The 12,955-nt window shown below is 40.2% G+C and overlaps 1 protein-coding gene across 4 annotated transcripts; it reads left to right on the top strand.

Moving 5' to 3' along the window:
* The first annotated feature begins 4,406 nt into the window (after positions 1-4,406).
* LOC121864629 (facilitated trehalose transporter Tret1-like) lies at positions 4,407-12,638 on the top strand. Of its 4 annotated transcripts, none has more exons than XM_042363726.1 (10): positions 4,407-4,513; positions 6,193-6,324; positions 6,439-6,687; positions 6,941-7,069; positions 7,190-7,399; positions 7,667-7,863; positions 8,447-8,597; positions 9,104-9,247; positions 10,096-10,199; positions 11,573-12,638. In XM_042363726.1, exons 2-10 carry the CDS (start codon positions 6,237-6,239, stop codon positions 11,768-11,770), a joined length of 1,470 nt encoding a protein of 489 aa, XP_042219660.1. In that variant the 5' UTR covers positions 4,407-4,513; positions 6,193-6,236; the 3' UTR covers positions 11,771-12,638. The 4 variants fall into 4 exon arrangements, with proteins under 4 accessions (XP_042219660.1, XP_042219662.1, XP_042219661.1 ...); XM_042363728.1 differs by having other exon boundaries at positions 4,430-4,534; XM_042363727.1 differs by lacking the exon at positions 4,407-4,513 and adding an exon at positions 4,553-4,572.
* Positions 12,639-12,955: the final 317 nt, after the last annotated feature.

Genomic DNA, 12,955 nt, shown 5'->3' on the forward strand with positions numbered 1-12,955 from the left:
GACATTCGTGTGTGTTCTTCGTTCCTGCTGCTCTCCTCACTCTAGTCCCATAGCTTCCTGTCTATGCATATCATAATTCTAACATTATTCAATGAATTTTTATGTATTACAAATCTCACCTGCAAGTAATCTTCCTTGAGTACTTCATACATGGCTTGACAAGTTGCAGGTATGCGAGACAAACTTTGTTTTGATATCCTCGTTCCATACTGAAGTGACGTGTAGGTGCACCCAGTTGAAAGATATATGAGCATTGACTCTAGACGAGCCTCTGCAGATGTACTCTCCCTCATATTGGTATCCTGTTTTTTTATATATATGGTTCCATTTTCCCTAGAAGTTTGTCAAAGGTGTTGGGTCCATTCTCATGTAATTGGTGAAGTCTTGCTCATGTCCATCTTGTCCATCTTGCAGTTCACGTAAAATCGTGGCATGACTTCACAATACTTATCTTCGACCTAACCACTCTTTGCACCATTCTCTTTTCTGCATTTGGTTCTTCTTTTTGCACATAGCAGCAATTATAATAGTACACAACGCTATGCTCTTTGCTTTAACTGTCCGGCGATTATTTCTGCCGCACCCGCCACTGCCAACCACCTACTAGCTACCGGCGCAAGACTTTGACTGCCGCCAACCACCCCCGTGTGTACAACAACACACAGGCTTTGCTCGGTAAACGGGCAAAGCCCGCCGGGCACTGCTTGATCTTGTGGACGGGGCTTTATCCTTGCCTGTCAGATAATAGGGTGTGGCAGTGAGGTATTTCACAAGCCAACAGACTATAAAAGAAAACAACTTTATGTAGTACAACTTAGTGTAAATATTTAACATCAGTCGAGGCTCAGGCTGTTACATCGTGCACTACTATTGGAAAAGTATTTGTATTAACAGATAACTATTAAATCTATTAGACATTTATTTTATTATTTTTTCTAATATACAGTATATAACTTTATCTGTCTCATGTGGAATACATATTGGAATATGTACTCACCCCTGAAGATGTGAATTACACGAAAGCGCTTAGGAACTTCGTGTTTTCTTTCCTTGTGGTTATCAGCATATACCTGGATCACGCGCACCTACAGTGATTTACTTGCATATATATATATATATATATATATATATATATATATATATATATATATATATATATATATATATATATATATATATATATATATATATATATATATATATATATATATATATATACATACTGTTAATGAATATGATATATTTCTTTGTGTATAAACCTTTGTCCTGCGTGGCAGTGAGAATTGAAACTACCCTCAGTGTCAAGACCTGACTGAATTACTCAGAATAGGCAAACTGTACTACAAGCTTTGTCAATAAATTTGTGAAACTCGCTCAGTGGACCGACTCACTAGACTTGAGCTGTGGTCCACTAGCATGTAGAGAGGGGGCCGGGGGGGCGGCACTTTTGGGTCTGCTCATCACCCATATCTGCAGCTACTGGAGACGTTAATCCATCCCTTTGTATCGGCGGCAAGTTAATCCTTGTCGTGTCTGACCTAACACCTGACCCACATCATCACGGCCACGTCATGAGCTACGTACACCCTTGCTATGCGCCCCCCCCCGCCACACACAACCTGTAACCTGTTGAGGATTAAGGAAACAACTTCAAACAAGTACGCCAGTGAGCTCATGTGGTGTGGGTCAGGTGTTAGGTCAGACACGACGAGGATTAACTTGCCGCCGATACAAAGGGAAGGATTAACGTCTCCAGTAGCTGCAAAACCATGCAGTCTCGGGTCATATCAGTTCATGTACAGCCGACCAATCCACCAGTTACAAGCAATTCACTTCAGTTCTGCACAAGTCTCCATCGTGACAAGACGAGGGGAGGCTAGACGACTTTTAAGTTCTCTTGTGTTTTCGATCCAGTTATTTACTTCGTTGGAAGACATAATACTATAAGGTAAGAAATATTAAAGTATTGGTTAAAAAATATTGATGTGACTTTTGCTGCGGTACTGAGATTAAATATTAAGATTTTGTTTCACAGCATTGCGATTTTATACTAAGACACTATCCTCAATGGGGTACAAACAAAAGCCCCCCCGACAAAAGCCACCCAGACAAAAGCCCCCTACTTTGATCGGGGTGGCTTTTGTCTGACAACAGTAAGGGCTTTCAAAAGTTACGGACATAATTAAATAGTTGAGGGTAAAATATACTGTTCTTCTCTGTGGTTAATTATTGGTTAGGTTAGGGTTAGGTTAAGTTAGGTTGGGTTGGGTTAGGGTTAGGGTTGTCAGACAAAAGCCACCCCGATCAAAGTAGGGGGCTTTTGTCTGGGTGGCTTTTGTCGGGGGGGCTTATGTCAGACATCCATTTTCACTGTACTCTGAGTCTGTAATTTTAGATTAAGTTGCTACTTTTTACATTTCCATTGTATTACATTGATACTAGTGTCATTATACCGTGATTTTAGATCATACTCAATAAAAGATAACGGTGCAGTACAATTGTTTTATGTAACGGATTCCTAACCTAACCTAAAATAATATATATATATATATATATATATATATATATATATATATATATATATATATATATATATATATATATATATATATATATATATATATATATGCATGCAGAAACTTCACATCATGAAGAATAGATGCACAATAACCACTGGAGAAAGGAAAGACAAGCAGCAAGTACTTTCGTTTAATACATCCTCAGGCAGAGGATGTATTAAACCAAAGTACTTGCTGCTTGTCTTTCCTTTCTCCAGTGGTTATTGTGCAGATATATATATATATGCTGAGGAAATGCTATTTAAGAAAAAATGTTTTCCTATGCATATTACTTTTGGAATAGCGTTTTTTTATATTATGCAATGCCGAAATAATAAATAATGTACGTAATACATTTTAAATTTTTTTTTGTAAATTCACAAAAGCATTCTTTTGCTACACAGAGCTTTTTTCTTAATGTGTTATTTGTTAAAAGTGTAGAATTTGTGACTTGTGATATTTAGCTTCATCACTTTTATCTAAAGTTCTCGTCATTTTTTTCAATTTTTTTTATCTTTTAATTTTAAACATGCAGTGTGAATTTATTTCTCGAAAAATTAATGTTTTATACTTCTATCACTCTGTCCCCAGATGAAGCGAGCTAAAGAAAGTGGTGCTGTGTATAGAAAAAAGAGAAAGGCAAGAGAGGAAGTATTAAACAAGAATAAAGGGGCACTCTTTAAATACATCAGTCGTATAGAAACCAAATCATTATCAAATTCAAGGGATTCAAGTTCAACTTCAAGCGATTCGTCAACTTCAACTCCTTCAAGTGATGAAGAACATGAAGAAGAAAATATTCCGGGACCAGCTGTGGACAGAGTGGACATAAAAGATGTTGGCCTATGGCCAAGCAAGATTAGCAATGACACACGGATCTTTCTGGTACGTCAAGGTGCGTCTGTGGTTCAAAATCTAGATTCTGATTTTGGTGAAGTAATTCGTGAAGGTGTGTCAACCAAAGGACAAACTAGAAAACTAACACGCGAATGGTTTTTTCAAACTCTGCCAAATGGTGAAAGAATGTTGAGATCATGGATGGTGTACTCCCCTTCCAAGGAAGCTCTTTACTGCTTTTGTTGCAAACTGTTTAATTCTGAGGATGGATTCAACATATGGTGGAAACTGAATCCTAGAATATCCGAGCACGAATCCAGTGCAGCTCACGTTCGGAATTTCACACAATGGAAGGAGTTGGAAATTAGGATTGCTCGTGGAGCAACAATTGATGTATTTTTTGTGGGGGCACGGGCGGGGGGGGCGGCAAACTCAAGGGCCGCCCCGGGCGGCACACACTCTAGCTACGCCACTGGCTGTGGACCTCCAAACATCACTTCGCTTCTGAGATTTACTTCGTCATTGTAGCCGTAGCACGTGGCTTGTTGTGGGTAGCGTGTTGAACCCGAGGATGAAGGATGTGTGGATGGGATGAAGGGTGTGTGGATGGGATGAAGGGTGTGTGGATAGGAGGTAAGGTGTGTGGATGGGATAAAGGGTGTGTGCATGGAAGGATGGGTGTATGGATGAGAGGGAGGGTGTGGGGATGGGAGAGAAACTGTGTGGATATGGTTTTTTTTTTATTCAGATTGAATCTCTGAGGTGAATGGCTATCTGGCTGAGAGGTGTGTGTGTGTGTGTGTGTGCGTGTGCTTGCATTTTTAAGATGTGTGCTCATTTACAAGGCTATCAGTTTGCGTGCTACAAAATAATCAATTTTTTGGGATGGTAGAGGAGGGTTGAAGGGAGGACAAAATACGGGGAAGGAGGGAAGCTTGGAGGGAGGGAGGGAGGAAGGGCTGGTTGGTTGGAGGAGGGAGGGATGAATTCAGTAAGTGTGGGAGGCCGGGACGAGTGCTCTTTGCTAAACAACGGGGCTCAGTCGTCTATTAACGTCGAACGCTGGAGAGTGCTCCACTTACCCCTCAAACCTCATCCATGTCCTCTCTCTAGATCACGTCAGTTATCCTACAGTAAAAGTGAACCGATTCCTTTTTTTCTGAAAGGTTATACTAGGGTGAATATCACGAAACTATGACATGTAATGTGTTCTTTAAGCAGCATCAGTGTTTTGCCTAATTTTGCTTCAAGAGAATGATAACACCGTCGTGAGATGTAGTTTAAAAGCATGGTAGTGAACTAATGCCACATTCTTCTTGTTCTTAATTACTTGGATATTCCGATGACCTGTGTTAAAGCGACGCTCTCCACCTCCAAGTCCCGAACAAAACAACACTTACGTTAAATACTGTACGTGTAATAATGAGAAAAATCAAGACTTGAACTCTTGAGAGATTCGTACATTAACATATATAAACTTTTCATAGTTCCTCGGCGTGTGAATATGTTTGGACAAAGTAAGTTAGCTGACTTTACCTAAGTAAGGTACTGTTAGTGTATAATGCCTCTGGATATCGGTGAAATTGGTGTTTTGTCAATAAGAAGTACTATTCAGGAGAGACAAAAGTAAATCTTGTAAATGATAGAAAAAAGAAATTGAACAAGACTTGATAATTTCAGTGTGTAATTGTGGGTGTTCAGGAAGGTGTATTTGACATCCATAGATATTTACCTACATATATATAATCGTTCCTTGACAAGACCACTGGAAGCACCTGAGTCCGAAGCAGTGGCGGCTCTTGAAAAAAAAAATGGAGGGACTGCAAGCCTCACACCGAGTCCCCACCAAACAATAAGCATGGAATTTCAGAACAGTACAAGCAGGAACAAAGAATATACACGCCAGTTTAACATCAGTGTTTATCAGAAATGTGAATGGCTCTGTGGTTGTGACGAGGCAAATACTTTATTCTGCTTTCCATGCTTATTGTTTGGTGGGGACTCGGTGTGAGGCTTGCAGTCCCTCCATTTTTTTTTTTCACGAGCCGCTACCTCCACCATGTTAAGAATGATGATGCAAGAACAGTGGAGCGTACGAGTGAAGTGAGTTACTGACAGTTATCTCAAGACCACCCAAAATTATGGTTCTTACTGGCGGTAAAATTCAGATTATTATTGGTAATGTACCTAGCATTACTGTGTAAGTAATACATATGCTTCTATAATGGAGTGACACACTTTTGTTTGAATCAATTGAAAAAAAAAGGATTTTTATATACATTCTAAGCAGGGCTGTCATCTGAAAAAAAGATGAGTAACTTTAGGTGCACAAAACTGAGCTTTTTACCAACAGCGCGTCCATCTCAACTCAATCTTGCAGTAAGCACTTCGTTTACATGTTCGAGACGATCGTTAAAAAACAGTAGTGTAACACACAGACAAACACACATCACAACATACCACCAAGTAGCTGGTAGGAGCGACGCGCGCTACGAGGAGGATAAACAAACTTGGCCCGCTCTTGTTTACATCATGAAGGCTCCAGTTACCCCTGACAACCCCCACACTGTGCCTCATTCTAGACTCAGTTTTTGTTCAACATGGCCAACAGGATAACCACTGCTTGGTCGTACAAATACTAACATTTGAGACGCTTGTCATTGTTTATATCTGACAATGTTTCAGAAGGTGCGATATTCAATCATATCGAAATAATTCAAGAAAATGTTTGGTCTCTGTAGCTTTTACAAGCAAACCTGAAGACGAAACCTCTAAATTTTCTGGTTTAACTCTACAGGAATAAAGAGCACCGAGGACCTCTCTCACACACACACAGGCGTCATGGGCTTTACTGGGAAATCCACGTCAGAGTTGGTGGAGGTGAAGAACAAACCCTCTTATCTCATGCAGTACTTCGCTGCCATCTCAGGTATAACCACCCCCTGTGTTTTTAAGGTATCATGTAGATATTTATAAATATGTAAATGTATACATGAAATATTTAATATATTGCATAAATTAAAACTAAGATGTCATTAAACAGTCACCATGGGAGCACTAAGCTTAGGCACCAGCTTGGGGTACACGTCACCCGCCAGCCCCCAGCTCATGGACAACTCCACCAACTCTTCTCTTGTTATCACGACGGAACAAAACAACTGGTTTTCCTCCACTGTAAACCTGGGAGCCCTCACCGGGGGTCTCCTTGGTGGGGTGTGTATCAACACTCTGGGCAGAAGAGGCACCATGTTGGCGTCGGTGTTGCCTTTCTTAGCGTCCTGGGCACTCGTAGGTAAGTCACATCAGAAATAACCAATTATTCCTAACAACAAAATATCGAAGACTAAACACCTGTCCTTTCACTTTGTAATGCCATTCAGCAACTTCTTATTAATCTTTTTTACTCTTCTAGTGTCCTCAGAGATCAATGGTTACTTTGGCTTCTAACAGTCAGTGTTTTTTACTGCACACCTGTTTAACGTGTAAACTGTAGCTGTACTTACAATAATCAAACAAGATAAGTCAAATACGAATTTTGTTTCCAGGTTTTGCCAACAACTTTGTCATGCTGATAGTAGGACGCTTACTTATCGGGCTGTGTACTGGCGTCACCTGTATAGCGGTGCCCACCTACATAGGGGAGTTCTCCTCGCCAGATATCAGAGGTGCACTGGGTAAGCTGAACACCACATCACTCTGTATATTCACCGATACATCACTGAGTAATACATTATCTGCATTACACTAGTGACTGCTGTCTTCCAGGAGTATTTATAAGGCCTTGTCCTCCACAGGCTCATGCTTCCAGCTGATGGCAGTCGGGGGTATTGAATTTGCCTACGTGTTCGGGATCGTCATGAGTACCTGGCGGGGACTAGCTGGCATCTGTGCCATCCCTCCTATCATATATCTCACCTTACTCCTCTTCGTCAAAGAATCGCCCATTTATCTTCTCTCTAAAGGGAAGGAGAGAGAAGCTAGAGAAGCCTTGCAGTACTTCAGAGGTGAGCAGACACCAGTTCTCAAATACCGGTAATATAAGTCTTTGCAAAACACTACAGAGGGACCAAAGGATTAATGCGTTTCTGGTGTCCTGAACAATCTTCTCGGCGGCCATCAGCGTTTTAATATTTTTTCCGTTTATCTTTGAAAAGAGAAGCAACGTAAACTGCCAGAATGTATTAATGTGTGATCAAAATATTGAGCTATTTATGAGGGAGTTGCACAGTGATATGTCAGTCATTCATACAAACTTAATGACGATCCATTAGGGAAGAATTACAACATCGAGGCTGAGATGAAGCTGATGCGAAAGACCCAGGATGACGCCCAGCAGAACAAGGCGTCGCTGAGGGACCTTAAGACTCCCTACATCCTCAAGCCCCTCCTCATCTCCTGCACACTCATGGTCTTCCAGCAGCTCTCTGGTATTAATGCTGTGCTCTTCAATCTTAACAAGATATTCAAGGTCAGTTTACATTGTTCAGTGTCTCATTTGTGTTAACCCGGCGGATTTTATTATAGATTATGATACGTTGTACCAGAGTAACTCACTTGGCAGATTTTTGTACCAATAACCCAATTTCGTAATTGTTCCTCTGATAGAGCAATGGACGAACTCATTCTCTCGTTCACACAAATTTACAACTCTTTAATTAATTTAGAAACCTATCATTTTCTATTAGATTTTTTTTTTTTTTTTTTTTTTTTTTTTTTTTTTTTTTGGTAGATGACTTACAAGACTTCAAAGTTCAGGGTGTCCTAAATATTAGCTTCTTATCATGACCATGCAATTAGATCCGTGTTTTATCATCCATAGCAAATTTTTCCTTGATAGTGTCACGTCAAGGCCGAGCCCTGATATATCTTTGGTATCTCACCACTGCTGAGATTCAAGTACTGTAGTCATAAAGTTTTGCTTAGATAAGTAGGTAAATTTATTTCAAGTAGAGCTAGGAGCTGGCAGTCACCACTCTCACGTGCACCACAATCAACATGGAAGGGTGTTTATTTAACTCCTCCAGCCACAGTACAGTATGTTGGGCCTACAGGGGTCTGGCTCCACCCTGGCCACGGATATTGGTCCCATCATCGTGGGTGCTGTGCTTGTGTCCGCTACCGTCATCGCCAGCGTCCTCATGGATAAGGCTGGCAGAAAGATCCTCCTCGTCGTCTCTGCTGCTGTAATGTGTTTATCATTAGGTGAGAAATGCGGCAAATAATTCTTTATCACAATTCAAGCAAATGGCTGTTTCTCTATTTTCCTTTCAAATGGGTGTTTCATTTTTTATTGTTATCATTTCACTTAAACATAAAGTTTGAGGGCTTTTTTCTGGTACAAGAAAATCAACTACAAAAAATGCACTATAACAAGCTTCTTATTGTTATTGCAAGGGTTAACAGTAAAATTTATTTAATTGATGATGAACCCATTGCCATTTGTCCACATATGTCTTACATGAAACACCGTACATCACTTCCATCACTCTTTCTTGTCTCTCAATTTAGCCTATGTGAGTACAGTCGTACCTTTTGATGTGATTTTTCCGTTTCACTTCCGTTTTACACCAGCCCGTTAATCCCGTTTTTATCGTCCTAATACCAGTTGGTCGAATATCTCTAACACGAGTCTACTGACGTTGTTTCTACGCCTTTTGCTAGTGTGTAGTGTAGTGTAGTGTACTTACCTCTTGTGTGTCTTCCACCAGTGGCACTTGATATCTTCTTCTACGCGATGCAACAGGATGAGGTGTGGGCAGCAGACAAATTGAGCTGGCTGCCTCTCACCTCCCTCATCGTCTTCGTTACCGCCTTCTCTGTCGGCTCCGGTCCCATTCCCTGGCTCATGATGGGTAAGCAAAATCAAAATGCGGGAGTCAGTCAGTGATATATCTATATTATGAATATGAAATTAGGGTCACTATATCCACCGTCTCCTCCTAGATCTTAAACTGAGCTTAATGAAACTTGGGTAAGAGACTCTGTTGGTGAGAGAGGGTACCCTATAGTTTTCAGACAAGTTAATGTTCACCTAGAAGCCAAGATAAGAAAGGCAAATGCGTTTATATACCAATTTCATGTATTTTGTTAGTTGTGCTTTTGGCGGGTGGAGTGATGGTGAAGTCCTAACAGTGTCGTATCTTATCACATGAAAATTAGGCACTCCAGTATATTTCACCTGATAATTAAATCCCCTAGGTAGCGTTAGGGTGTTTAATCATCAGGTGAAATATACTAGGGTGTCTAATCTTCATGTGATCCCATCCTAGCTGTCTTAATGAACATCAACACCATCGATATCAGAGCTGTGAATCACAAACTCTTCATACGTGTCAACTACCTGGTGTTAGGTGTACTTTATTAATACATACAGTACAGTCTTAGTGTAATTTTGATGTCATTTTGGGATGTCACCCAGTTAGGGGATTTTTTTTTTATTATTATTAAGTTATGAGGATATTTCATCATAACGATTTCTGAGTATCTGGCCCCAGACTGACAATAGGTTGAGAGGTTAGATGCTCACCAGTGTATCAGAATAAATAAGGGACTTCATGGCAAAGCTACAAGTCAAGTCTATCTCTCTCTCTCTCTCTCCCCATTCATTTACAGGTCTAGTCTCTCTCTCGCTCTCTCTCTCTCTCTCTCTCTCTCTCTCTCTCCATTCTTTTGCTTTACTAACTCTTCATTTCACATATAGGTGAGTTGTTCTCGCTGAACGTGCGTGAGTCTGCTAGCGGATTGGCCACCATGGTGAACTGGTCCACCTCCTTCCTCGTCACCCTCGTCTTCCAGCCGCTACAGGTACGCCCCCCCCCCTTGACTCTTGTGTCCTTGGCAAGTAGGATCACCTGAAGATTGGCACCCAACTTATTTTGTCTTAAAATTAACCACTCACGTTAAACTAAGCTTACTTAACCTACTGCTACCCTAACCTAACTTAACGCAATCTAACCTCACCTAACCTGAAATCCGCTACAGTAAGATAAACTAGAAGAGGGAGAGAAAGAGAGGGATAAAGAGAGAGAAAGGGAGAGAGGAGAGAGACACTGTTGACAACGAACTTTGTTGAGGTGTTAAATGTGCGCGCCGGCCACATGTTAAGTGAAGAAACTGTTTACAACTCAGAATAGCTTACGAAGCGAGATGGAGCTGGTCGCAGCTGCGTGACTGTCTGAGGGACAGTCTATCGCCCTCGACTGTAAAGGCAACATCTGGATTCTCGTCAGCCAAAATCACCAACAGGACATTGGATTTGTTCTCGTTGGTCTAACCATAGACCCCAAAACGTGAGTGTGATTGTGAACTGTTGAATTCTTTGAAAACTCTAAATAACTTTAATAAGTGTAATTATGTACTGTATATTGATCGTATTATTCAAACTGTGTCCTGATGTACCAGCAGTTGTTAAATATGTGAATTGTATTCAACAGGTTTTGACCGAATTATACTCATCGCGTCAACGACAAGGGTCTTATTTTCCTGCACAAACCAAAATCGCTCCTATGAGCGATTAAAGGGCGCTTAATCATCCGGTTAAATAAGCCGATTGGGGGTAATCTTCCAACTTTCTAACTAATACACTCACGCTGTTGAGCAGAGCTACACATCTGTTTAAATAAAATTTAATTTGCGGAACATAGAGTAACAGCTACCAAACAGGGAGGTACTACCGCCTGGGAAGATATTGGAAGCATAATGTGTTGTCTAATGGTAGACCCTGCTACCATATGGCATCACGAAAATTGTGACCAAGTCCCAGGTTGCTCATCTGACTTTCTGCCTCATTTACACACAATTGCAGGGTCTCAATTGTTTCTCTTACCATTGACAACACAACATACATATATTGTTTCTCGCTCTTGATTTTTTTTTCATTTTGTTTTCTTTATGGTTCTGTATTATTATTATTATTATTACTATTATTATTATTATTATTATTATTATTATTATTATTATTATTATTATTATTATTACCATTATTATTATTATTTTTTATTATAAATTTTACTTATCTGAATTATTATTATTATGATTGTTATTATTATTATTACATTTTCGTCCCCCAGGCCCCGATGTGGGTCAGTGACCTGTGCCCGGGTGGGCTAATCCCCGTGACAAAAATAAAAAATAATAAAAAATAAAGAAAGATATGATAACCTCATGGTGTCTCACAGGTAGCAATCGGCCCCTACGGCGTATATTGGTTCTTCGCTGGGTGCTGCGTCATCAACTTCATTTTCTGCATCCTGGTGGTGCCGGAGACGAAGGGTAAGACGCTGCAGGAGATCACCGCGCTCTTCGGAGGTCCAGTCCTCACAGAGGAGTCAACAGAGAAGAAAGAAGACACCAGGATCGAGACTGTAGAGCTCTAGGTTCCCGCCACTCTTCTACACACAAGTGCTATGAACCTCATGTGTGGAGACATCACTATGTACTCGTATCACCCAACATTAAAAATACTAACAATCAATACAGTGTTGAAGTAGGCTGATGGCACTCGTAAACTTCAAAGTGTTACAGAAGAGGTTTTGTCTATAGACGTCAGCTGAGTGTCGGCTAGTCGGTCAAGTGTGTTCGTGAGATATGAAGCCCAGTCAAAGGGAAAATTTCACAAACTAAAAAACTTGATTCAGATTGTGTTATAGTCATGAAAACAATTTTACATTTTGTTGAATACTGTATTATTATGCCATGAGTTTACACCATTCTTTATGTGATAATGTTACGCGACAAAACTAATTCACTGATGAAAGTGAAATGCTACAATAATAATTAAATAGATTAAAAATATTTATATTGAATTACAAGATCAAGGGTATCACTAGACACACACACACACACACACACACACACACACACACACACACACACACACACACTTCATAACCATATCCACCAGGCCATTAAGTCCTACTTCCACACAATGTTCCCATAATCCACACCTCGATGCCACATGCTCAAGGTCCTGTACATCACACCCATATGGCGGTACGCAACGCCGACAAAACGGTACACGACGCTTACACAATGGTACCTACCTTCTTGTAACCCGACAAAATTGAAAGTATTTTAAGCATAGTCTAGGAAATATGGAAGCTGTTAAACGGTAAACGAAATTCTATACTGAAAGAACGTGTAAAAACAACACTTGTGTGTAACAAGTTAGCGAACGTTTCCACCGATAATGTTTTACTCGTGTGAGGCTGTAATAGTTGTGTCGTATAAATTTTACTAAGTTGATAAAGTGTATCTCTAACCTGTGCCCCTTAACCTGGATAATAGTTATATTTTATTCAATGCTGTTCCTACGGTAAACATTAATGTTAATCACTCCTGACACGAGACGTGTGTGATAATAATAATAATAATAATAATTAACGGGTTATTGAAAAAGTCGGCAGCCCGAAAGCTGAAAATATACATTAGACAAAAATGACTTATTACATGCAAAGACATGGGGTGGGTGGGTCGTTTAACAAAAGCTTTCATTACTAAAAGAAGAAGGAACAATGATTGAACATACCAATTATTATAATTTACAGTTGATGGCCCGGGCG

Source organism: Homarus americanus, unplaced genomic scaffold (genome assembly GCF_018991925.1).
Source record: "Homarus americanus isolate GMGI-L3 unplaced genomic scaffold, GMGI_Hamer_2.0 scaffold57965, whole genome shotgun sequence".
Classification (NCBI taxonomy): Eukaryota; Metazoa; Arthropoda; class Malacostraca; order Decapoda; family Nephropidae; genus Homarus; species Homarus americanus.